Here is a 27,508-nt window from a genome sequence, read left to right on the forward strand (position 1 = left end):
GTGCCCCCCTTAGCCTTCTACCTTGATCTGTTACCCTTAGTGGCCCCCTGGGAACAGACGCTAGGGATTTCCTGAGTCTTGGCCATGTGGTTGAAATACACAGCGGGTTATTATCACTAAAAATGCTGTCTTCAATGGAAAAATCCAAAAGAAAATTCTAAAAATAAAATCTATGAACGTTGCACTCCCCCTCCCTTTAAATGTCGGATTAAAGGGGTTCATACCTTTGACCAACCAACATGAACATTTTGAGATTGAACTCAACAACTATGAAGTTAAGAGTGTCTTTCTGCAGGTTGTGTTCAACATGCATGCCCAAAATACGCGGGCATCCTATTTCGGTTCAAATTCTTGCTGTTGGATCCCCGCATAGGTGAATATTCAAATCTCCAGCGATCATGAGTTGACCATGGAGAGGGGCCTTAACAGTCACTTTTCTTAAAAAAAGAGCCCATCCTGGAAATGTTACAGACATCTGAGAAATCAGGCATGGCATTATAAACGTTAAACAGCAACAGATTGGCTGACCCCTGGGAAAAGGAAACAAGTATTGTCAGTTGCTAACACCTTCAAATGACAATGTACATCCAAGGAGACGTAATTTACCAACCCACCCTTACATCTTCCCGCCCGTGATGAAGTGGCTGGAACACAAAATGTCTTAAATGCCTCTAAGAAAAAATTATTGGTGTTAGTCCACGTCTCCCGCAGGCAAATCACATTAAATGCTTTTATGTAGGCAATGCATCCTGGGTCAGAGAAGTTACTTGCCAATCCGGCTACATTCCAAGAAATACATTTACAAGCCCTGCCATCCCCTAGACCTGTAGGAAAAGACCCTGATTTCATGTGATGCAAGGATGCTGGATAGGTTCTATACAGGAAGGTCAGTCACAGGAGTCCATTGTTTCCTAAGGTGTCCAAAAAATTATAGAGGGATAAATCTTGAGTTAACATCTGTCGGTCCAGCGCGAAATGACCAGAATTAACCGGTAGCCTTCATGAACCCACCCTATTGGTCGTCGACGCACTTCTGAGGGATCCATAGAAATGCTGCAGCCGGGAAGCCTTGGTAGAAGAGAAAACCCCACATAGGTTGTTCTATGATACAGCATGTAAAATTCTCTCTACCACATGGGGTCTGTTAAGGTTAACAATTACACAGTCTACTATTAATTTGTAGATCTCCTGACCCAAGAAACTCAGTGCACCAGATTTATGAATTTCTCCAACCTTAGGCGATGTGAAGTATTACGATCCAACCAATGCAGAACCTTGTTCTTAAGTTGGTCAAATTCTTCAACGGAACCCGAGGAGAGCACCAAAACATTTCCAAGTACTAGTACATATGGGGAAGTTTCTGGTGGAAGATGTATAGTAAGTAGATTCTGCCTCCGTTTCTCCCCCGTCAGGTCTGTGTTGGATAGTGTAGGGGTAAAAATTACTATTCCCACTACAGTGAGTGCAACAGTAGGGAAAGTGTTGGATAGTGTAGGCATAAAAATTACTATTCCCATGTACCCCAAAACCCATACCCACAAGAATACTAAGAAAATCCCCATTACTTACCTTATAATGCGTTGTAATGGCATGCGTTGTAATGGTATGCGTTGTAATGGCATGCGCTGTAGTGACATGCATTTTAATGGCATGCATTGTAATGGCATGCGATGTAAAGGCAGGTGCGTTGTAACAGTTGCTTCGTAAAGGTAGGTCGTTGTAATGACTGCATTGTAATGGATGTTTCCAGTTGGTCAGGATGGGAATCCTGGCAGACTGGGATGAGCTACCCCCGATATTCATGGTGGGTGGGAAACAGGTCGGGGTACAGGGGAACGAGAGAGCCAGTGGGCCACCAGCTCGATTTCCTGGTCTATAATCCTAGCTGCTCTTAATAAGAATGCGTCCATAGTTGTGGCTGGTGGCCCTGGTGTTAGTGATGTTGGACCCTTGCATTTTGCCCATAGTTCCCAGAAAGGGGTATGCTAAACAGGTTACCCAGCAGACAGCACAAGAACAAAAAAGACTAAAGTGTAACTACAGTCACACCAGACAGACCTGGCAAACCTAACAACCTTGTCTGGCATTCAAAAAGTACAAGAAAACTCCACCTACCTTCACATACTTGTAGATCTTAATAATAATCGTCCACAAGGCTCCCTTATTGGTATCTTCCCTTAAGGCTGCACAAGTATGCCAAACTCCCTCTAGCGAGTCCCAGAGCCAAGAGGGGTGGCCCAGCCTCCTTCGGGCTCTGAGGGGCATGGATCGATCCGGGCTTTGGCCGAGCACCTCCCGTGCTGCAGGAGGCAACAAGCAATGTTCAGCGCGTGCGGCACGGGCGTGCTGCCTGGCTCCTCCCCTTCTTCCTTCCACTGCAATTCTGGGACACTGAGCCCCTTAGGTACAATCGAGGCAAACATGGCCACTGGTGATCATCCAGAAAGGCGTCCTGTGCCGCAGGAGGCAACAAGTGCTTTTCAGTATGTGCGGCGCGGGGTGCTGCCTGGTTCCTCCCCACCCCTCCCTCCTTCCGCTGCACTTCTGGGACACTGAGTCCCTTAGGTACAATCCAGGCAAACAGGGCAACTGGCTATCAGCTAGAAAGGCATCATTAAGACTCAGATTATGCTTGCCTTTAGTAATGCATCGGAGTGCTATACACCATCAACATATGGAAGCTGTACATTCAGTCTAACTTTGCGGACAAATGCCCTTAAACATAGGCTGTATCCAAAGACTGCAGGTTGTGTTTCCAGGTTCGAACATAGTACTTATCCCGCACGTTGTGCATTTTTAATACAGTACACATACAGTAAACCTAGGCCCATATTTAGAGCTCAGCAGATTCAGGATGTCCGCCAAAAAATGGTGAATGCTCCGCTCACCTTATTTAGAGTTGTAGAGGCTGTTTGTACTCTAAACAGGGCGGACACAACAGCCACCATAGTCTAGATAAGGCCTCGGGTTGCATCCGAAAGCTGCAGCTCACGTTGGTAGTACCTAAATGACAAATCTGTAAACTGTTTTACCACACACCTGTAGAAATTATAATTCACACCAGAGGGTTGTTGGCTGTGTTTTGAGCATCTCAGCAGTACACAAAATACTGAGTTAAACTTTACATTTTGGGGTCGATTTCGATCCGGTAAAAAAACTGTCCGTACGAATCGTGTCCTGAGCCCTCTCCGTACGACACGTACACACGCCGTACAACCCGACGAGTACGATCTGGACCGGGGCATCAGGACGCGATCCGTACGGTCCACGTCAGGTAAGGGTGATTCGTACGGAAAAGCGCACAATCACATACACACCGTACGGTGCGTACCCCCCATGATCGCAGGGGTACACCCCGTACACCCAGCGTACATGGGGGTACCCCAGCGATCATGGGGGGTACGCACCATACCCCATGTATGCTGGGTATATGGGGGGACCCCTGCGATCACGGGGGTATGCACCGTACCCAGGGGGGGCGTTCCGTACCTGTTTTGGTGCAAACTCTGCTTTTACAGCTGTTTTTAGCTCTCGTAAAAAAAGGGTCATACGGTGCGGACTCGACACGTATCGTACTTGGTGGGTCGTATAAACCAGTAGCAAGCCGTACAGATCTCGCGTACAGCGGGTTCCGACGGAGACTCATGCGGGGATTCAAGTCGTACGGTCTCTGTACGATTCGTACGGAGTCCGGCTCCTGGTATGAATCGTACTTCGATGTACGTACGCGGGACGTTGCAGGGTACGACTCGTACGGGAAAAATGCTCCAAACGGCTATTCGGAGCGGTTTTTCCCGAATCGGAATCGACCCCCATATGTACAACCCACATATACTTAACGTGAGCTACAGACAAGCTCATGGTTCTATCCATGTTTGTTGTATCAATACAGTACAGACTCCATGGATTTACACTGTGTGTAATAGATATACATACTAAACGCAATTTACACCCACTCTGCAGACTGTGCTTCATTCATTAGAGTGGTAAACAAAGTGCCTCGTTACAGGCTGCATACTGTGTGCCAAACAAGAGCAATGAAAACAGGCCTGCGACTGATGACCTAGGATATTTTTTGTGTATGTGAATGTAATACATTATGGGCCTGATTCACAAAGGTAAACTTAGACTTAAGTCTACTAATTTTTGGTATTTACAAAGGTAAGCTACTACTAGTAATATCACTTGTAGTAATGTTACTAGTACTAATATTACTACTAGTGGATTTACTAGTAGTAGAGTTACTAGTAGTAACTTACCTTTGTTAATACCAAAAAGTGATAAACGTAAGCTTAAATTTGAGTTTGCTATTTGAGTCTAGGTTCACAACTTTCTGGTATTCAGAAATATAAGCTACTACTAGTAACTTTACACCTAATAAATATACTATTAGTAAAGTTACGAGTAGTGAGGTTACTAGCAGTGAAGTTGCTACTAGTAAATTATTCTCTGAATTCCAAAAAGTTGTGACTAGAAAGCTGACCTGTCACGAATAAAAAATGTCTTGGTGTAATCACGGAAAGTCAGTAATGCAGAATTGTCGTTCTTTGCAACTGAACTTTTTGTTCCTGGAATTTGCAAGGTATGTCTTTAGCACAACATTTATCTCCTGCTTGTTAGGTATCCCTACAACTGCTCATCTAAATAGTTTTCGGTCAGTCAGTGGGACCAGTTGTAAACATTGAATAGCCTAAATTCTAAGGTGTTTATTAGAACGATGCAGTGGTATATTTCAAATGTAAAGACACAGGAAACTAAAGAAGCGTAAAATATATAAACGGGAAAAAATAAGAGAGTTTGTTCCACCAACACCATATACTATGACCTATGAGATATATAATCTGAAATGTGAACAGAATACCAAAGATATCTCTTTAAAGCTTGTGGCAGCTGAGTGACCTATGTTGCCCACAAAACCATGTTAGTTCTCCTCTGGTTGACGGTAATTGAATGAAATGTCTGCTATGCGTCTCTAATTGGCCTCGGTCGCAAGCTGTATGATGCGGATGTTAATGGGGCTTTGTTCTTACAGCTCACTGACCTTTGACTTTCTGTCTTCTTAGGTGATGTTTACAGAGGAGGATGTCAAGTTCTACTTAGCCGAGCTGGCCTTGGCGTTAGATCACCTACACAGCCTCGGAATCATTTACCGAGATCTCAAGCCAGAGAAGTAAGTTCATGAGGCAAAGCGAACTGGAAGATTATATGTGCACCGTGCCATCACAGACAAAACTCCAAAATGGGCGCGAACACATCTGTGCACGCTTTTCAGTCCTGCAACACATCATATTATGCATTGTTCATTTTTGCACCTAATCATTTTTTTGTAACTACATTTGTCATACCTGTGGTCCATGTAAACAACAAACAAATAAATACAGCATTTTAGCAATCAGATCAAAGGAAAGAAACAAAAGCATATACTATTTTTTTAAGATCAACAGACCAATTTTTGCAGCATCCCTTTAAAACATGGGTACTCAACAAACGTTTTCTCGGGGGCCAAAAGAACAGTCTGATTTGTGGCAGAGGGCCGCACCAATGGGCCTGTGGGAAGGGTGGGGCTACCAGCCGCAGTCGGTAGTGGGAGTACCTGCCGGCCGGTGACGGGAAGGGGAGGGGCAGGGTGGGGGGTAGTAAACTAGGGATTATGGAGGTTTACAGGCAAGTAAACATATAAATAAATCAAACTAATTTTGTTACGCGCACTGCATCACATTTGGGGATGCAGTGTACACAACGAAATTCGTTTTATTTATTTATATGTTTACTTACCTGTAAACCTCTGTAATCCATAGTTTACTAGCCCCCACCCTGCTCCTCCCTCTCCCCACGTCACCTCCCGGCAGGTACTCCCCGTACCGACCGCGGCTGAGGGCTACTAGCGTAAAAAAAAAAAAATCACCAGTTTTCCAAAACATTACTCGGATATTCAGCAAAGGCCAAGGTTGGATTGGGATTAAAAATCGACCCGGGCATGCCAAAAAAAAAAATCACCCCACATTTGCATAATGCCTTACCTCAAATCACTGCTTCAGCGAAATCTTATAAAAAAAGGAAGGGGGGTAAAACAAAATGCACGCATTAGTTTACACTGATGAAGCACACCTGGAAACAAGTGAGGCCACTTCTACTCAGGCCCCCTGCCCCCGCTCAGTATGTACACACATTAATGGACCGGCCAGCAAGCCAAAGGGAGTGATACCTCTGCCTGTTGCTAAACAGAAGGTAATGAGCGCCCATCTGCCTCTAGAAAGGCCACTCAGGCACCCACTGGGCCGCGGCGGCATCGAACAATAGAGACAGCGCCCGAATCTGCCCCCCAGACTGCTCAAAAAAGCAGCCCAAAGCATGAACTCGGACACCGGCCCCTCGGGCATTGCCTGAATGCCCGCGTTACCAATCCCACGCTGGCACAGGCCCTATTCAGCACAGGCCCAATACAGCAAAGATTTAACTGATTGGTTTGCCTTAGGCCTGATCTGCACAGTTCTCAACTGTGCCCTATTATAAACACCTGCGCACAACTTGAACGCACGCAGATTTGAAGGAAGCTCTTTTCATAGTATGGAACATAAAAGTAATATGTTGCATGAAGTTACCTACAGAAACAAAACATCCTAGAACAAAATGTGAAGAAAGAACACAACGACATGGCTGTTCCCAGGCTGGGTGTCTGTTTTAATTTTTATTTAATGCAGCTGGTGGTGAGGCAGGGGGTGGGGGTCAAGGCAATGGTAGTGCTCCACGAGGACTCCCCTCAAATCCCCCTGCCCCCTCCCCCCCCCCCGCCCCTGAGGGTGACACAACTAGTTTTGAGGCTCTGCAGAGGCCCAAACACGGTAATTAAGTCACCCTCGTTATTATCAGTAATCCTTTTTTATTTGCATCGTCAGACCGGGACAGAAAATAGACCGGGCACCGAAATAAAACTGGCCCACATATGTGGATTACATAAGTAAAAAAAAGTGGGCCATGTTTGCAAATTACAACCCAGAGCTGCACTTACACTGAAGAAAAACTTTAAAATCACATCTAAATAAAGCATTTACATACCTTTGGTAAAGCACTGTTTGATAGAGGCTTATTTGCAATAATAGATGAGTAATGTTCCCTCGTTTTTAGGTCTCGGCTAGAAGCGAGCGAAGCTCGCTCTCGCCAGAGACCTTATTGTTAACGGCTCAGCTTCCCAGGAGTACAGTCCTGGCCGCGCGCAAGGCGATTTGCGCCAGCCACGCGCGTGAACGCGCTGTCCTCCTCGGAAGCTGAGACGCTAGCAATACCTCCCGCTGCTTGCGCATGCGCCGTGCCCCATGGAAGGTTTCGGCTTTACGCATGCGCCGTGCCCCTTACTGCAGGACCGGCCGCTGCAGACTCGGGGCTGCGGCCGTCCACTTTAAGCACTTTAGGGGTTAAGAATCTTGTTGGCGCGGAGGGGGGTTCGATTTTACAGTGGTTGATTTGCCCTGGCCAATAGGACAGCAGTGGCGCGCTTGTTTATTTAATTACCTGGTGCAGCTCGTCACGGGGAGCCGCGCGGACCGGGAGCAGCTGCAGCGGATCGAGTCCGGTATTGTTTTCCCATTAGCGTTATGTGTTATTTTGCCCTGGCCATTAGGACAGCAGTGGTGCGCTTGTTAAATTAATTACCTGGTGCCGCTCATCATGGAGAGACGCTCAGACCGGGATCCGCTGCAGCGGATCGAGTCCGGTATCTCGGAGATGTCTGTCAGCGCGACACAGACAGGTAGAGATTAACCAGACTATCACTTCACCACCCCCTCCCCATCTCCCTGTGTTACACCATGCCTCCCCCCGGCACGTCTCTCTCTAATGCGGTGACTTCATTCATCTCTGAACTGAATCTGTTCACATTTGCAAATGAAGACGCCGTCATTTCGGTTTAATTTGAAATTACTGTGGCTAATCCGACGCCTGACACCCGACACTGTCATAGGCCCCATGATGGTCCTGCTTTCCTTCGCCTCCTCGGTACGTCAAGACTAGGCCCTGCCGCTTGTCATGAGCATGGTGCGTTTTAGGAGGGGGTGTGAAGGGGGTGTAAAGAGCGCACTTTGAGACTAGGCTCCCATGGTGGTAGGGTTCAAAGTGTCTTTCATTTCTGAGACCACCTCAGCTCTGTACCTCACAGCCTTACCCTTATAGAGATGAGGAAACGTTAAAACGGGGGTTACTGGCAGGAGGGGCGAGGTTGGTATCGTTGAGGGCCTGTCAGCAGGGCAGAGTTGCCATTCTGGCATTTGGATGTAGGCTGCATGCAAGGGGCTGCTTTCAGGGCCAGGCAAAGGCTTGAAAGTGCTGAAACATAGTTTTCAATTTAGTGCTGTAATTTGCACTGAATGAACTTTTTTTTCCTTTGGTGGTGGTGGATGAGGTAGGGCAATCCTCATGGCCCAGCCAGGATGGACGACCTGGCTTTGCTCGCTTGTGAGCTGCAGTATGGGGCTGATTCGAACATGCTTGCCAGGGCTAGGAGGTTACTAGCCCTGTCCTGCTACTCTATGGGCCTGGATTATCTCAGTGTAATGAATGACAAGTGAACCACGTCGAGGCCCTCACGATCTTTTATGGTTCGTTGTATGTCACAATATTGCAGTCAAACTATAAACCTAAAGGTACATTGTGGCCATATAATAGCCAGCCATCAGTATGGTTGATTTTTGAGTGTGATATTTTAGTACAACACCTTGTGGTTAGGTGACTACTGTTGCGGACATTTCTTTTAATATTTTTCTCATTTCTGTTCGGCCGATTTCACTCTGGCCTTAAAACAATTGCCTATCTAACCGAACACTCTGGACACCTAACATTACATGCAAGGTAGCATTCCCTAAAGCATATGCCATGCATACTCATAAAAAGTAATGTCAAACAAAACATTACACACCCATCTGATTCTGGAGAATGGCACTTTTCTGACTAAGCAACTAATCTCACCAGAAAACCCACTGGTAAATGAGTTCCCCAGTCCCCTTTCTGCGTGAAAGGGATCGTGCTATGAAAGATTGAGCAGCACCAGCAGGGTGTATGTCTTCCCTATGCGCTATTAGTATTGTAAATAACAATGCCATGTATTTATGTTTTAAAACCCGAAATATAAATCGAAGGCATTGTAATTTACAATGCCAATAGCAAAAACTCGTGTGAATGCGAGACCTATTGCATTGCAAATGCTTGTTTTTTAAAGTAGCTGATGTTGGAGTACATTGTGCTATTATTATCTGAGGTCTCTTTAGAGGACCCATTTATTTTCTTTTTCCCTTCTAGACATTACAGCGTGGGCAATAAATCATTTCCTAAAATCATCCTAACTGCCTCGTTGGTCAAAGTCTGTATACGTGCAAATGTGAGGTCAGGGCAGACTGAAGAGCAATATTGTACTTTATTTTTATTTTTATTTTTAATGTTCAAATTAATTTGTAGCAAATTAATTATTTTATTGTGTAAATAATATTTGAATGGCTAATCCAACAGCGTCGTATTTAATATTGTAATTCGGATTTAAAAACAAAACAAAAGCTCCATTTTGATCTCACAATTGATTTATGGTTTGTTTTGTGTGTAGTCTAAAATTTATTCACCCCATTTTTTCTTGTGTGAAAGTTGCAGAAACGGCCCGTATATAACGGTAAACACAGTCTAAAGAATTATGAAAATTCACACATTAAATTAGATGAGTCTCATTTTGAAAAAGAAGCACGTGCAAGACCTTCAGAGGATTATTGAGGCGGATCATTTTAGGAAAATCAATAATATTCATTTTAAATTGTATTGTCTAATAGTTTTCGTTAGGGTTTTGACATTTTTGTATATTTATATAACCCAATAATAGCATACGAAGTAATACAACTATAAGTCCGCATAAACATTTGGGTTAGGTAATGGGCAACATTCTACGCCTGGAGAGACATGCCTTTGATTGTTATAGTGATGTAGGCATGCAAATGTTTGAAGAAGATAAGTCAAAGGTTAGCGTCGCCCGGAACGGTTTTACAATGTATGATAGTGATGCAGAGGTACAATTACAAGAACACATCAGGGGTAAAATATTTAACAATTTAGAACTGACAAGCTGGGAGAGTTCGTAGGTGACAATACAGGTATCTCTGGTGGACCAGGTGTAGCTCTGCAGTGGTAAAACTGTGGGGATAGCCTATATGAGGATTGTCTTAACATGTATGGATGGGAAAGGAATACACAGTAGTGCACAGTCCCTGCAGGAGCCGTGAGAGAGTTCAAGGGGAAAAAAACTAATACAGAAACATAGGGGAGGGAAGGAGGTAGGGCTTACAGGTTTCTTCCCTGTGGAGGATAATGCTCTCAGATTTCTCCCAGTCTGGGCGATCATGGTTCCATTTATCAAGCAAGAGGCACTGAGTGGATTTCCATTTCCGGGCAATGGCCTGCTTGCAAGTAGTAGTGACAAGGGAAGGAAACACGCAGTGCTATTTTAGCTTTTTTTGGTTGCTTGAATATTCCTAATGCACCGGCTGTCCAAGAGTCTAATCTGGAAGGTCCCGATAAGTCGCCCAACTGTTGAAGGACGCACTTCTAGAAGGTGGCCAGTTCGAGACTGCTTCATAGCATATGGCAGAAGTCCGTCAATTGGGACTCACAGTGGCCATAAACTGCGCTGACTGTAGGGATAAAGTCATTGAGTTTTGACGGGAAGAGGTAAGCTCTGTGGTGGATGAAGAACTGCATTGATTTAAAGTGAGCATTGCTTGCCACCTTCAGTGGGTACTCAGAGGCTTTGATCCATTCCTTCTCAAGTAATGTGCTTAGGAACTCAAGTTACCAGGTGTCACTAAGTGGTTGAAGCGAGATTTGAGTGTGGGTCTAGGTGGCTTTATAAGCCCAACTAACAATTCTGCTGCCATTCCCCATGGTGTATATGGATTCTACTGGTGTGTGAGGCTTTTCTTCACTTTGGGTGAGTGCCCACTTAGCTCGGAGGGTATGCAGTAGCAAGCCGTGCATTAGGAATTGACCTTCATGTAATCCAAACTGTTCTGTAAGACAGGAGAAAGGTAAGAATTGCCCATCAAGGACAAAGATGTACAGGTATTTTGTTAAACAATGTAGTGCTACATTCAGGTGTGTCTCGGGGAGGGGGATTCCTAGAAGTATCAACTAATAAAGATCTTGATGACTCCATATCATGCCCTGGGCAGTCAGTTCTTCAAGCTCTCGCTCTGAGCAGCGGCAGAAGCGCCACTGTAGTTTGCAGCCAGATAGTAGGTGTCGAAATTAGGGACCCCCAACCTGACCCAGTCAAATGGAATTTTAAGCATAACTAGTGCCTCCCTTGAATGCCAAGCATGTCAAAAGAGTTTTCCTGGTTTAGAGTCCAACTCCCAGCATGTCTTCAGTGGGAAGAACAGTGGCAAGTTAACAAAATATTAAAAGAGGAGCAGGAGCATTAACATCTTTGCAAAGGCAACGCGACCCAGCGTAATGTGCACTCATTTTTTTATACGCCTTTTATTTATTAAATTAAATGTTGACTCACTAGCAGTATTATGACGTAATTCAGAAAATGCCCCCACGCTTTGTCCGAGAGTTGCAACCACTTCCAGAAGCCTACTTGAATTTAAGTGCCCTGACCACTTTGGCAAGGTTGCCCTCGAGGAGGTCCCGGTCAGTGTGGTAGTTTTAGATGAACAGGTAGAGAAGGAGCTATTTTACAGAGGCGGGAACAACCTCCTAAGTCTAAGTCAACCTGTGGGAAAGAAAGGGCTAGGGAGAAGAGACAAGACTTTCGCTAGCGAATGTGGAGACCTGATTGCCACTCACATTTGGTGAGAAGTCTTCCTATACTGGAGTGGTTGCTACTCAGATCTCGCAGATATAGTGAAACATCATCAGCATAGACATATATGGCAAGGGTTCGTGTGATGTAGTGGGGTACTTGCAGGGCTGTCCTCTCACCCTCTGCCTCTTCGCATTAGCCATTGAGCCACTGGTGGTGCAGGTGAGGGAGGAGGGAGAGATCCTCCGTGTCTCTCCCTCCTCCCTCACCTGCACCACCAGTGGCTCAATGGCTAATGCGAAGAGGCAGAGGGTGAGAGGACAGCCCTGCAAGTACCCCAGTGAATGGGAAAGGGGTGGAGATAAGATGGCCCAGTCAAATCCTGCCCAGTCGGGTAGTATAGAAGAGCTTTATGGCTCAGCACCCAAAACAATTGTCGGTTAGTAGTCGAACAGGTAGTCCCACTTTGGATGTACGTTGTTACAACGCATGCTTTTACCACGCATGCTTTTACAACGCAGGTTTTTCAACCCAAGTCGTTACAACGACTTGCGTTGGGGGGTGCTGGATAGTGAATAGTTTAATTTACTATTCCAACTCCAGTCCCCGTGGATAGTAGGGAAGGTGTTGGATAGTAAATTAAACTATTACCTATCCTAGAGCGCCCCCCAGCGCAATGCTCCTAATTCCATTTACTTTTCACACCAATTTGTTGACGTCTAATTGGGACACAATGGCGCAGCAAAAACAAGACTGGGTGAGGAGCTCTTTGAAAACTCCCCTGGAGGTGCTGCCCAGAACCACTATTTCCAGTCCTGCTAATTCCTCAGGCAACCTAAGCCTAAGTGGGCATGAAACACCTAGCACGGGAGACAGTCGTAGTTCCTCTTCAGCTTTGCTTCCTACCCCAAACCTCAGCTACTCAGCGAGACAGGTTGTGATCCGCTGGAGTCCTTTAATTAGCTTTCTCACCTGATTCAGTGATGTTTGCGCCCACAGGTAACTGAGAACCAGGTCACAAGGAGCATTTTGGGCATCCGTTAGGACTGTAGCAAAGGAAAAAATAACCGAATGTCAGACGGTCTAGTTATCAAACCACCCAAAATCATTATTCTCTACACTTTCTTCCTGTGGTGACTGCCATTATGATCAAGAAATTCAGTACAGATGTTTTGCCTTTCTGTAACGTACAACCCTTTGTATCCGATGTCAGCGTGGGGGGCATTGACAATACTGCTAAGTGGGCTGCCTCTACATGAGACCTCAGACCCATTGCTTTGTTTTGTTGTCTATCTCTTCACTTATTGATACTTGCTTCATTGTTTTTCAGCATTCTTTTAGACGAAGAAGGTCATATAAAGATCACAGGTGAGCAACTGTTCTAAGACCTTTACCATTTCTGGAGAATTATGATAATCAGTTAATACACATTTGAGGGCCTCTTGGAGGTTGCTGTTTAGCACACTCTTTGTATGCACACACACTCTCTTATCTCCAGTCTGCAGCGTAAGTCCTCTTTACCTTGCTGAAATTCTTGCTTACACGTAAGAAGCGGGTCGATTGCACATTTGAAAAAAAAGTGAACTTGGTTGTGAACAATCTGTGTTTTTTTGCATTTAACATTAGTCGACAGACCACTGGCATTCATTTTATCAAGTGTTCAGAATGCAATTCTGCAAGGATTCACACTCTGGGCTTGGGCAAAATCGTAATCACGCCAACACAATTTTGCCTTGTACAAATTTGCATAACCTTTGTGTACAGGAGAATGCTGTGCACAATAAAAGTTTTGCTTGAGAGACTTTTTCTGCTCTAACCAATGTCCTGCTGGTATCTCGTGTGATGTTTTACACAAAATATCTCCATTTCACTTGAAATATTGAAAAAACAAATGTATCATATTTTCACATATGTGTGCATCAGGGAACAGCCTGGAGATTTCCGAGTGCGCATTTGGGCAGTGGACACCAGACCCACATGGTCAGCGACTAGCTGCCGCCTCCCCCCCAATCCGGCACCCAACACCCAGGAACGTGGACACGAGACTTCTTTACTTTTTGGAAGGCGGGCGCTAGTCGCCCGGCCGTATTTATTAAAGTATGAAATTAAAAAACGTTTTAATTGCATAATCAACAATTTATACAATAATCAGCAGGACATTTAGATATACAATTTTCATCAACAAGTTTGAGAGCCTGACCTTAACAAAACTCTAATACATGTTGTTTCCTAACCGAGACTAAACATCCTCATCTTGATTATTGTACATTTCTGGCCATATGGCAGGGTCACTACCGGTGTCAGGTCCTACAAGCTGCGCCTCCCCTAGAGACGTGCGCATGCGCAGTGTTACCCCGGGAATTGCCCGGTCTACGCCCTGAACTCCATTTACCCACTAAAGGAGGGCCCTTACTCTGCGCCGGTGGCGTCATGAGTCCACGCGCGCGGGGTGGCTACCAGCCTAAGGAAAGCGTGAACTACTCCTACCCGCACTCCTTTGCTTTGCAGCATCCATTACCTTGCCCCTGGAGTTTTGGGAGTGGCCCGCAGGCCCCTCCCCCTGGGCGGGAACCTCCATAGGATGATGCCCGCCCCCTCAGACCTCAAATATGTGCTCACCGATAATGACCTTACCGCCACAGGCCAGCATTGTTAACCGACGATCTGGCCTCCCCTCTCTAGCCCCTACCTAAGGAAACCTTCCTACTTGCAAAACCCTCTAGCCAGGCCCAGATATTGTCAGACCACAAGACATTCCCCTCTTCTGTTAAGTGAACTCCATCCTTCAGGTAATACTTGTCGCCCCAGATGCACCCATGAGGTATTGACTGTAACACGGGGGCTCGAAACAACTTATCCAACCGTGTGTTGATCCTCTTTACCGAGTGATTCAACGCCCTGACCGAATGTCCCCCCCGCCACTGCAGTCGAGGTATGAGTTGTGACCATACTAGTGTGCAACCCGGGCAGGTCCTGGCCATCCAACCCGCCGTTGAGATAATCTCCTCGATTAGAATGCGCCTACCCAGTGTTGCCAAATCATTCTCCCCAAGGTGAAGTATCACCACTGACGGTGGAGATTGCCGGCGTGCTAAAAGCCCTTGGAAGAATCCCCTAAACTCGTGCAGACATAACCCCCCTCTGCCAAAGAACGTGATGTCCAACCCTAATTGTGCCGCCCTTTTCCCCCTGTCACCTGACATGAAGATACATTCTGCTCGTTTTACATAAGAGTGACCCACAATCCAAACACTGTTCTTTACTGTTTCCTGGCTGCCGCTCCGTGCTGACGTCTGTTGCTGATGCCCGACGACAAATTCCTCCCCTGCGTAACAGGTCTGAGAAACTGTAAGAGAGCGGAAACAAACCAAGCGTGAGTGCCATGTAATCACAGCATGTCAATCCGTACATAACGTTTGTAGCAATCTGAGGACCATCTCCCAATTGTCTTCACTCTCTCCACTGGGAGGCCCCCCGCCACCGCCTCAGTTGCTGCCCCAATCCTAAAGGAATGAGAGCCAAACTCTTTAGGGTCAAGACCTGCTTTCCTGACCCCCATCTCCAACACCTTCCTGAATTGATATCTGGTCAAGGGGCTCCCGTCGGCGTGACAAAGCAGTGCCCTGCCCGCTGAGCCCACCAACAGTCGGTGCAATAATTCCACGTGCCTCACTGGGCAGCAAGGGTTGGCGGGGGCCCGTTGAAGAACTATGGTGTGGCCCCTAGACTCCTGGTCGGTCTTTGACTTCTGAATCGTGACCCACATGGTGTCCTCCCTTATCGTCACACTAGCCCTTTGCAAGCCGCCCAGTGGGTCTGACTTAGAACCTGCCACAAGTTCGCTAATTCTCAGCGCCCCATAGAATGCCAAAGAGAATGCTGCCCTAAAAAGAAGCACCTCCCACTCCGAGCTACAAACAGTGTCCAGCGTGCCCAGTAAAGCTGTCAGCCGGGCCAATCCTATGGGCTTTCTCTTATCCTTCTGATGTCCCTGAATACGGCGCCATCCCCTCAGCGCCTTACGTATCACAAAGGTATTAGTGGGATCCCGGACGCCCCTAGCTTGGGCGAAGAATGACACCGCTGCCCTATGTCTATTCGCCGCTGCCACTGAGCGCCCCTCTTTATGCATCCATTCTAAATAGGCTGCAAAACCATCCTCCTCTGCCCAAAGCACTTCCCATTGTTGCCCCAAAAAAGAACAATAAGACAAAAACGCCCCTTCGTAAGCCGTCTTGGTCCTGGGGGCTAGGCTAGCGACCACGAGGTCCTGTAATCTGGGGCACCAATCTGCCAAAGTACTGCTGGGAAGTGTGCTGGCGAGGGGTCTGCTGTGGGAAGATGTTCCCTGAAAACCTGCATTTTGAAGCGAGAGAGGGAGTCAGCTGCATTGTTTAGAACACCAGGGACATGTTTGGCCTTAAAATTGACATTCAGTTTAAGGCACTGCAGAACAATTTCTTTGATCAGACGAAGTATGAAAGGACACCGCGCCCCCTGCTGGTTGATACATTCCACCACCGTCATGTTGTCTGACCAAAACACCACTGATTGGTTACATAGGTGTTCGGGCCAGACCATCAGTGCCACCCAAATTGGAAAGAGTTCAAGGAAGCCAATGTTGCTGGTCAGACCCCCTGTCCTCCATTCTTCCGGCCACTGTTGAGCGACCCATCTGTTTCCTACAATGGCGCCGAAGCCCACACTCCCGGCAGCATCCGTCCACAGGCCCAACTCTGCTGATGTTGTCAGCGGGCCGGGCCAGACTACCCTGCCGTTAAAATCCTCCAGGAATGCCATCCATATAAGCATATCCTGGCGAATTTCAACCGACAGTCGAGTGCGGTGGTGCTTCTCCCTCAGCCCCTTCATTGCCTGCGCAATAGAGCGAGAGAATGGGCGAGCCATGGGGATGATCCTCAGTGCAAAGTTCAATTGCCCTACCACCTCCTGTAATTGCTGCAAAGTGACCTTCTCCTTCCGGAGGCATAACTGTAGCGCTGTCTTGAATTTGTCCACCTTGTCCCTAGGTAATCTAAAACATCCCTCCATTGAGTCAATCTCAATGCCAAGGAATTCTAAGCAGGTGGTCGGGCCAACCGTCTTCCCGGGCGCAAGAGGGACTCCAAAAGCCCGCATGAGCATGCAAAATTCCTGCAATGCCAGTGCACACTCCTGAGATCCCGCTGTACCCAGGAAGAGGAAATCATCTAAATAATGCATGACCCGCTGATGGGCCGTCACTTGTCTCATGGCCCATTCAAGAAAAGAGCTAAACATCTCAAAGTAAGCGCAAGATATAGAACAACCCATAGGCATGCATTTGTCCATGTAGAACATATCCCCAAAAGTGAAACCTAAAAGATGCTGATCCGCTGGGTGGACCGGGAGGAGGCGAAAGGCTGATTCTATGTCTGATTTCGCCATCAGCGCCCCGGGTCCCGTGGCCTGTAATAAGTTAACAGCCTGATCAAAAGAGGCGTATTTAACACTACAGATACCCTCGTCAATGGCATCATTCAGTGACGTCCCCCTAGGTGCTGACAGGTTATGGATCAATCTGAATTGCCCTTTCTCTTTTTTGGGGACAACTCCTAGTGGGGAACACACAAAATTGGGTACTGGCACTTCAGAAAAAGGGCCAGCTATCCTGCCTAACGATAGCTCCTTGTCAATTTTGGCGGCCACCACAGCCGGATTGTGCTTGACTGACAATTGGTTTCTACAGTGCGCGCTGCCTGCGTATCCCGCGGCCGGGATCCTAAAGCCTTTAGAAAAACCTTCCTGGAGTAGGGTGGCCGATGTGTGGTCCGGGTATCTGTTCAACCATGGAATCATTGCCACCACATCCACTGGAGTGGGAGGGCCTAACCTGTCTATCTTATAGTGGCTTTCCCCTACCCCTCTGACCTGTGTTTCCCTGCTTGGACCTACAGGCAGTTTCTGGATGAGAGGGGTGCCCACAGGAGGAACATGCATGTCTAAACTTACACGCGGCCCTTGTGCAGGTGCGCCTATTAAAATCCCAGCACACCCCTTTTTTCTCTGGCCCACTGGCCCTAAACTTCCCAGGCACCTCACTCGTTTGGGGGGGCCGAAAGGGCTGTTGAGGTCTAGAGAACACCTTGACCGAACCGAACTGGGGGGGGGGTGCAGTATCTGAGAACTGTTTGTGCCAAGCCATGGAATCTACCGTGTCCCATGCCAATGTTCTGTTAAATTCCAATGCCTTCCTGAAATTGACATCATACCCTTTCCATGCCTCCCCAGAATACTGTTCACTCCACCCCACAATCCTGCTCGAGTAGCATGCCAATGCTGCCTGTAAATCTGGAGGACGCTCAGCTTTAATAGCAGTGAATACAGCCCATGCTTTCATCCAGTTGTTGAGAGTTTCCTCAACCCTAAATCTAGCACACTGCACCCTCCATTCGCTTGGGAGCATCCACTCTTTCAGTGTTTTTACCTGCTCCATTTCCCTATTATCTAACAACAAAGAATAAATATAAACGTATTTGTCCGCCCAAATCATCTCTTTCACAGCTAATGACACATGCTGAGCCAAATTCTCGCCCCTGGAAGGTAGAACCCCATCCCCCAAGAGCGGCAATGCCACTTCCTTACCAATTGCGGGCACCGTGGGCGGCTGCCCTCTAACTCCGTCCGGCTGTGGAACACTTGTACCTGCAAGGGGAGAAGATACTGGCAGTGCAACACTGTCGGCGACCGTCGCCGATCTGATTTTTTCCACAAACCTCGCCGCCTCTGCTGCATGGTCTGCAGAATTCGGGAAAGCACCCCCTTTTTGGAGCCATGGCATCAAGGCCGTTATCTGGGATACCAATTCAGGGGGCATGGAATCCAGATTACCCCCCGGGACAACCGGTACCACTGGGGTTATGCCCTGTGGTACTGGCGCAGCTGGCAGGGCGGGCGCCGGGTGTGGCACACCTGTACCCGGGATTGTGGGCACCGGTGGGGGAGCAGGCCCAGCGTCTACTGGTTGACCTACAGGCACCGGCACCACGGGGGCAAGGGGTGTAGGCATAGGTACATGCGGGGGTGGGACGACCGCCGGCGGCACGGCAGGTACCGGCTCTACTGGCCCCGGGGTAGGGGCAGCATCCCTGGGTCTCTTGGACTTAGACTTCCCAGGTGGGGTGACAAAGTCCCCCCTTGGCACTGGTGCCACCCTCTTGCGGATAGGCCTACCCGATGGGCCCGGGGCATCCCCATGCCTCTCATTGAACCGTGCTTCAAGCTCATCTACTTTCCCTAGCTGCTGCTTAATTTCACTCATGTCACGCATCATGGCCCGCATCATAGCCTCCATGCCGGACCCCCTTTTTCCACCCCGCGGGCCTGGCATGATACCCCCCCAAAAAACCGCAGCCTACTCTCCTAATACCACAACCGGCCAACTCTGTGTACCTTTTTGCTGGAGGGTGACCAGGGGGCTTTCAACACCATGCAACGGCGACCGCAACACTAGCGGCTTGTCCGCTTATGTAAGGGGTGAGTAAACCTAATGTAGACCCACCCGGCGGCCACCAGGAGCGATGAGTGCTAGCCCCCCGTACCCCTCTTACCGACCAGTCCCTTGTCCTCGCCTGCGATAAAAGTCTGCGGCTCCGGTCCACACCCCTTTGCGTGCTGGATGCTCCCACGGTCTGTCCGCTAGTGAATGTCCCCAATAATGTAGTTAAATTGCCTGGAATTAAACAATTATGTTATCACCGTGTACAATGAATTTAAAGAAAAAACACTGCAGTGTAAGGTTAAAAAACAATTAGCTATCTATAAACATCAATCCACTTTGTCTTATAATTGTAAAACTATTCTGCAGCCCAATTTATAAGAACTCATTCACCTTTGTTACAAAATTGCAATGCTTTCTCTTCTTATTACCGATTTACCCTTTAAATGGGGTCTCCCATCCAGGTCCTGCAATCAGTTTTCAATAGTACAAATTCATGCAGCATTTAAAGATCAGAAAACATCAATTTACTTTCTTTCCTAATTGTACACAATTCTGGGGCCTGATTTATAAGTTCATTCACTTTCCTTTTTGTAAACCTGGAATTCTTTCACCTCTTGATACCCCTAACGGTGGAAACACAAAATGATTATACTTTCAATGGGGTCTCCCATCCAGGTGCTGCCCTGGTCGACCCTGCTTCGCTTGCAAACGAAACTAACACACCTAAGAGATCCACGAGCACTCGTGTGAGCAATCAACACACAGGGAGCCCCGGGTCTCCTAAGAGTACGGATGCGGCCTTTTTGGCGGTAAACTGGACCCGCGCTCTATTTATTAAAGCCGGTCCACCGCTTGTCCCTGCCCCCGTCACAACAAATACCTTATGCGGTCGCCGTACGCGCCGCTTCAGAACTACTACCGAGTCTGGGCAAAGTGGCTCTGCTCCCTGCCGTAAGCGCCGCTTTAGAAACTCCACCAAGCTTGGACAGGGCGCCTCTGCTCCCGCCGCCTCCGCTGCCGGCTCGCGACCCTTGAGGACGCTGATCTCCCCGACGGCCGGCCCCACGCGGCTGGGTTAACCACACGACACGGCTGGCTCTTGGCTCGACGCGGCTCCTTCTGAAAAATAAAAGCGGGAAAAAATTATAAAACAAAGAAGCCCCGAGCGCGGGGCACAACGTTCTGCGAGGGAGCGTCCAGGGACAAGGGGGTCTCCTGGGCGCTCCCCACCTCTTATTCCCGAGGGGCCGGGCGGCCCCTCCTATCGCCCGCCCCCCCTGACCCGGACCCACTACCTTGGATCCGGGTCAGGAAGGCCGCCGGCCAATCGGCGGTGGGCCGCGCCCCCAGGGCACGCCCCCACCGCCGAATGACAACAAAGGGGGAAAGGGGGGGCGACGGTCGCCGCGCCGCCATGCGTGCGGGGGGGCCGAGGGCCCCCCCTTTTCATTTGCGCACTCGTAGCGCCTTCCACCACTCCCCCTGCTGTGTGACACTGCTGCCTGGCCACACCCTACACCCCGACTCGGCAGGCTGGAAGTAAAAATAAAATGACATTTAAAATAGTTTTATTGTCATTTTATTTTCCGTCTTACTACTGCGTTTTAGCAGTGGTGCGACTCTTTTCCACCATAGCAGAGAAGCCGCGCCTGCGTGGCCTTCAGGTTACAGGCATGGCTGTGCAGGAGGCACATTAACATTGATCTAATCTGCATGACTATGGTACCAGGTTGTAATTAAACAGAGCAGCAGTTGCATTAAAGGAAGAGTAAACACATGAGAATAACGGCCCAGTGGACTAGCCCCTAGATTCATCATGCTCATGTTTTGCGAGTCCTTAATAGCGATTTTTAAGGAATCGCTATTAAAGACTCGCAAAATGGGATTCATGTAGAAATCGCAATATTTTTTGCGATTTCTACTGCTTCCTTATTTGCGATTTGCTAATTGCTAATCGCAAATAAGGAATGACTCCCCATTCATTCCTATGGGACTAACCGCCTTATTCATGAAGCAAAATTGCGCCCGCAATAGCTGCGAAAATGCTATTGCGGGTGCAATTTCCCTAATCGGCATTCACCAAGAAAATACCCAAAGCGCTATCGAAAAATAGCGAAATCGCAAATATATTCTCAGAATCCCTGCAGGAGTGCGACAAACCACGGAATCTGCGAAATCGCTATACAAGCGCAATCGGTATTCATGAAAATTCTCAAATAGCGAAAAACCCCAAAAACGCAGTTTGCGAGGCGCAAAATAAGGACAACCCAAAGCAGGTGGTAACCATAAAAGCCATTGGAGATTTTTGTTTTTGAAAAACCGTTGGCCAATCAGGAATAAGGGGCAGGCCTGACCAAACACACATAAGGAGAGTCAGCAGCAGCAGTTGGAGTCTCACAATGCCAGGAATGTACATGGTGGTCAGGCGGCGAAGGCTACAGCGAGCAGCATGGAGGAGACGCAGAATCCAGGACAGGATATTCCGCCAGCGGGTCACCCTGCTGGGCCAAACCAGAGAGCAGATATATGCAAAGTACCGCCTGAATGGGGAAATGATAATCCAGCTAATACAGGACCTTGACCCCCTGATGCAGCACCCAACAAGGCGGACCAATGCCGTGCCTACACAGGTCCAGGTATTGTGTAGCCTGCACCTTCTGGCCTCCGGGAGCTTCCAGGGGATAGTAGCGGTTGCTGGGGGGATATCCCAGCCCACCATGTCACGCTGCCTCAGGAGTTTCGTTGACGCAATGCTGACCCAGCTACACCGACACATCAAATTTCCCACCAGCCAACAGGATCTGGACTTGACCAAGCTACAATTCTACAATGTGTCCCATGTGATAGGATGCATAGACTGTACCCACATCGCCATCTGCCCACCAGCTGCAACGGAGTACATGTACCGCAATCGCAAGTCCTACCACTCCCTTAACATAGAGATGGTCTGCAATGCTAAGACATTCATCACGGACATAGTGGCCCAGTACCCAGGGAGTACCCATGACTCATTCATATTCCGGCACAGCGGCCTCCACACACGACTGGCCAGGGGAGACTTTGGGGAAGGACACCTATTTGGTAAGTACACTTTTTCAACAATGTCACATTGCAATGAAGTAGCTGCGCAGCACAGGCACTCACCCTCTGCTCCTCTCATTCAGGTGACAGTGGCTACGCCCTGCGTGAATACCTCCTCACCCCTGTACCTCAACCCTGCTACACCACAGCAACGGCTTTACAATGTTGCACACATACGGACAAGGAATTGCATAGAACGGAGTTTTGGGCTACTGAACAGCCGTTTCCGCATACTGCACAAGACAGGTGGGGCCATGTACTACAGTCCTGAATTGTGCTGCCGCATTGTGGCTGTCTGCGCAATACTACATAACATTGCTACCAAGCGCAGGATACCTGTTGACATATCTGGCAGTGAGTCGGAAGGGGACGACCGGCCACCTGCACATGGGCGTCATGCACACGGGGAGAACCCAGCTGAAGGCCACAGACGCCGCAACCACATCACCATAAACTGTTTCTAGTGCACCCTCTCCCCTCACCCAACAAATCACAATTGCATGCAAAATTTAATAATGACACTACGCCAATGTGTGATGCCAAATTAAATCTTATTGTTTGAATCACAATAATGTTTCCAGTTGACATCCTTTCATTGCAAACAGTATTTCAGCATACAGATGCGTCCAATACACAGGGCAGGCTTATGTTCAGCCTGTGCCTGTACAAGTACTATTCAGTCAGGTGCGCCTCCGGCGCGAAGCACCCAAGCGCCTCTCCGGCTCCTCCTCATCCACCGCACGTGTCCCTGCATTGGGCCTGGTGCTGCGTCTCCGCACCCCTATGAGTGAGGCAGAGTGGCTGCTCACACTTGATGTCCCCTCACTGGCATCGTCACCCCCGACAGTGTCAGGTACAGCAGGGTGAAGTGCCATCACGGCAGTGGTCAGGCCCTCAAGTACCCTGGCAACATCCTCGCAGCATTGAATGAGCTGCTGCTGCTGCGCCAGGCACCGGCGCGATAGCTGCGAGGTGGCATTGCCAATAACATAGTTTGACCGGGTGTAAGCCGTCAGCCGGGTCAGTAGATGACGGTGGCGGCGGCGGTCCGTGTTGCGCTGTCTAATCATTGCAGCTGTGTTCGCCTCCATGGCTGCAGTCATGCGGGTCATCCCCTCCCCCACACCTGCCATGGCTGCAGTCATGCGGTCCATCCGGTCCCCCACACCTGCCACATTGCGGCCAATGTTATGCAGCTGCAGCTGTATGGTCCCTTGCCGGCGTGCCTGCAGCTGGTGAATCCGGAGCATGCGACGTTCGACACTCATGCTCGGCAGCCGCTGTCCATTCCCACTCCTGGTGCTGGGAGCATTGGTCTGCAGCCGAGCCCTGCCACGCCTGCTCTGCTGGCCTGCCACAGTGGGTTGCCGCTGTGTCGCCGCTGTCGCGGGACCTGATGTTGATGCGCCAGCTGCTGGTGGAGTCAAGCTAGACATTGCAGGTGCTACAGAGGCAGGAGGCACAGTGGCAGTGTGCCGGGATGCAGGTGTTGGTGCTGCAGCGGAGGCTGGAGGCACAGTGGCAGTGTGCCAGGATGCAGGTGTTGGTGCTGCAGCGGAGGCTGGAGGCACAGTGGCAGTGTGCTGGGCTGCAGGTGTTGGTGCTGCAGCAGAGGCTGGAGGCACAGTGGTAGTGGGCCGGGCTGCAGGTGTTGGTGCTGCAGCAGAGGCTGGAGGCACAGTGGTAGTGGGCCGGGCTGCAGGTGTAGTTGCTGCGGCAGACGCAGGAGGCTGTGTGTATAACGGCACCTCCTTGTAATCCTGTGCATCCTCATCTATGTGCAGCCTCTCACTGTCGCTGCTGTCAGCGCCACCTGTGAGGGGAAGTGGACGTACATTAGTTGCATGTATCTGTCACACGTGCAGTTGCTACATGCATGCTGGGTGACATTCCCTGACTGCCTATAGAATTGCGTACTTTTGGACCTGTCTGGCTGCATTGGGGTACTTCTACATTGTGGCCACACTACATGTCCCACAATGCTTTAGGGCATTAACTGATGTGCACCAATGGCATGACTTTGGAACATTATGGGAGGCTATAGGGTCATGGCCATTCATAGGGGACAGGGTCGCAGTTGCATGCCACTTACCTTGGCTCTCTTGGGTGGGGCGGGATGAGTCCATTCGGGTGACTCCAATACACGCCTCTTCCTCCAGCGTGTCTTCAACGCGATCCTCCAGGGGGGTGTTTGGAGGGACTGTAGGTCCTCCCCCTCCAGTGCCCAGGGACTCTCCGAGCCTCTCGGCGACCCTCTCTTTGGCACGACCTCGGAGGTCGTACCACCTTTTCTTCAGGTCATCCAGTGACCTGTCGGCCACACCCACAGAGTTCACTGCGGCCGCTATCCTGAGCCAGATCCTGCGCCTCTCCTGCTCGGGCACCCTCCTTGAGTCTTTCCCGAAAAGTTTGGAGTGGTTCTCCACCACCCCTTCAATTAGGTGCTCCAACTCTTGTTCCGAAAACTTGAGTTTCCTCTTGCGCCCGGGGTTGCTGGGCCCAGGTACTGCCTCCTCAGCCATTGCTGCAGTGGTATTGGAGGTGGTAGTCCAACTTAGCAGGTGTCCTTGCAGGAGCTGTTTCTGTTGCTGCCTCGAGGTCTGCCTCACTGTGGTGAATGGGGGTGGGAACTGGCTGCTTCCTGGTTGTGATGTCATCACTGTGCTCGAAATGCGACTTCCCGTTTTCCCGATCTCGCGCTTTTTGCGGTCCCGCTATTGACGATCTCGCTATTAGCGATATCGCTATTCCGACACGGATGTTGCGATTTTCATGCGATTTTCGATGATCGGAAATGGTATTTGCGGCCGCGTGCGATTCGCTTTTATTTCTCTCTATCCATCATGAATACCGTTTTGCGAGTCCTTAATAGCGATTCGCTATGAATCGCTATTTGGGGCTCGCAAAACGGCCCGTTGATGAATAAGGCTGTAAAGGCCCATAGGAATGAATGGGGAGTCATTCCTTATTTGTGATTAGCAATTAGCGAATCGCAAATAAGGAATCGATTTCAAGGGTGGCAGGGTGTCCAAAGGACACCCTGTAGCACCTCTGAAATGCTAATGTACACTGGTGTTGCGCACACACATAGCCAAAGGACATGTGTGTGTGTAACATACAACTTAGAAAAATGCACTAAAGTGCATTTTTCTAAGTATTCGCTATTTACCACGTAGTTAGACTTCACGGTAAATAGCGCCCCCAGATTGCGAATTCGCAATTTTAAAAAGGTTCATGAATTGCATTTAAGGAATCTCAAATTGAGATTCCTTAAATGCAATTCATCGCAATTTAGCGATTTCTAAAAGTGCGATTTTTGCATTTGGGATGATGAATCCCAAATGCAAAAATAGCGCTCGCAAAGGGACAGATTCTCAGAATCTGGCCCTTTGCGAGCCGATTTTGCTTTCATGAATCTGGCTGCAGGAGCTGAGCACAAGCTAACAGGGAGTCACATGGAACGTGAGACAGAACATTGCTACCATACACTGGTGTGCCAAAACTGACAGATTACTGAGCTCTCTCAAAACACCTCAGTTTCGTTCTCTTTAGAAATGCTGCAGAATAACACCTAGACCTTTACTGACAAAGGGCCTCCATACCTGCAGTTTGACCCCATTACTTAAAATGTGTCTTTGAGGGACAACTCCTCCCCCAAACGCTCCTTGGGCGGATCAAATGCTGATGTTCAGCAAAATATTGTAACCCTCCCCCCACACTTAAAAATGTTGAATGTCACTGGCCTAAGCCATATGAGGCTGGGTGGTGGGGGTGCAAATAAGTCTATAACAGCAAGAAGGCCATCCAGGACTACAGGGCCCTTCCTACACCTGTGAAATAAGTGCCCACAGAGTTTACTCTTGGTTGACTAGTCTTTAAAGCAGCAGCTCCCTGACATAAAGAGAAGGGCACTGCAAAAGGGGGAGGGGGGTGGAGGTAGAGAGAGAGCGAGAGAGAGAGAGAGAGAGAGAGAGAGAGAGTGAGAGGTAAAACTAAGATTCTTTTAGTTGGGGCAACCAGATGCATCTGCGAAAGATTGATGCACAACAGTCCATAATGACTGAGCAAGGAATGTTGTGAGGAAGTAATGTTGCAGGGAGAGAATGACCCAAATGAACTGGGTTGCTGTGAAGTCAGTATCATCCAGCAGGTACCAAATCTGTGTTGCAAGTTGAGGACCTTGGAGATGTACCCTTAGCTATATACTCTGAGAATTGCCCACAGTTACTTACATTTAGTCCTCAGACGTCACATAACACTTAACATCTTTCTTTCTGACTGTTTAGACTTTGGACTGAGCAAAGAGGCCATCGACCATGACAAGCGGGCCTACTCATTCTGCGGAACCATAGAATACATGGCCCCAGAAGTTGTCAACCGGCGAGGGCACATGCAGAGCGCTGACTGGTGGTCTTTTGGTGTGCTAATGGTAATGATGAATTTGTAATTTTGGTTTTTATTTCATATACATCTTCAATTTTGTACATACTCCATAGAAACTATTTTTAACACAACATAACATGCTCTTAACATTTAATCATATTGCAACTAAAGACAATTTAATTGCATGGGATACTGAGATTATATATTGTTTCCTCTGAATTGAATCTTACTTTGCTTCATTGCGTGCTAAATGTTATAATTAGCATAAAATTATGACTGCACAGAAATGTCTCAAAACAAAGCCACCTTCCACTGATCCCCACCCATCTTCAAGTTGCAGCCCTTTCTTTTTCTCATTGTTTATGCCATTGGTGAACATGATACATTAATATCAGTTAGCTAATCCAAAAATAATGTTTTTATGTAAGAAGCGACTGTGGAAGATAACTTGGTTAACTATGTGCCATACTCGGCCACGTAAGGTGAATAGTGGTCCTCTGTTTTCATTCATATACATTGAATATTCCGGTGTCCAGAATGTAATATGCTATATATAATCGTTGCGTGGGGAGGAGCAATGGCACAGGAGAGGCAACACCACGAGTGGGTCATGATGCAACTCCTCTCATATCAATAATGAAATAAACTTGCTTTTCTTGGTAGTACATATAAGCAAATATATTTCACTTGAACAAGGACGCAAGAGGTTAAATCAAGAGGTTAAGTCACGAAGTGAATGTACAATGATATTAAATAGGTCTTGTAACTATTAAAAGGTGTGTGCTGAGAGA

At 48.3% G+C, this 27,508-nt stretch overlaps 1 protein-coding gene across 2 annotated transcripts in view; it reads left to right on the plus strand.

The window, feature by feature from the left end:
* The window catches only part of LOC144763264 (ribosomal protein S6 kinase alpha-2), a 1,818,960-nt gene that overhangs the window by 940,048 nt on the left and 851,404 nt on the right, over nucleotides 1-27,508 (plus strand). For both annotated transcript variants that reach the window (XM_078648717.1, XM_078648718.1), the window contains exons 6-8: nucleotides 5,064-5,170; nucleotides 13,104-13,141; nucleotides 26,621-26,763. In XM_078648717.1, coding sequence (XP_078504843.1) covers nucleotides 5,064-5,170; nucleotides 13,104-13,141; nucleotides 26,621-26,763 — 288 coding nt within the window. The remainder of the gene's footprint in view (nucleotides 1-5,063; nucleotides 5,171-13,103; nucleotides 13,142-26,620; nucleotides 26,764-27,508) is intronic.

This window comes from Lissotriton helveticus, chromosome 6, assembly GCF_964261635.1.
Source record: "Lissotriton helveticus chromosome 6, aLisHel1.1, whole genome shotgun sequence".
In the NCBI taxonomy this organism is placed as follows: Eukaryota; Metazoa; Chordata; class Amphibia; order Caudata; family Salamandridae; genus Lissotriton; species Lissotriton helveticus.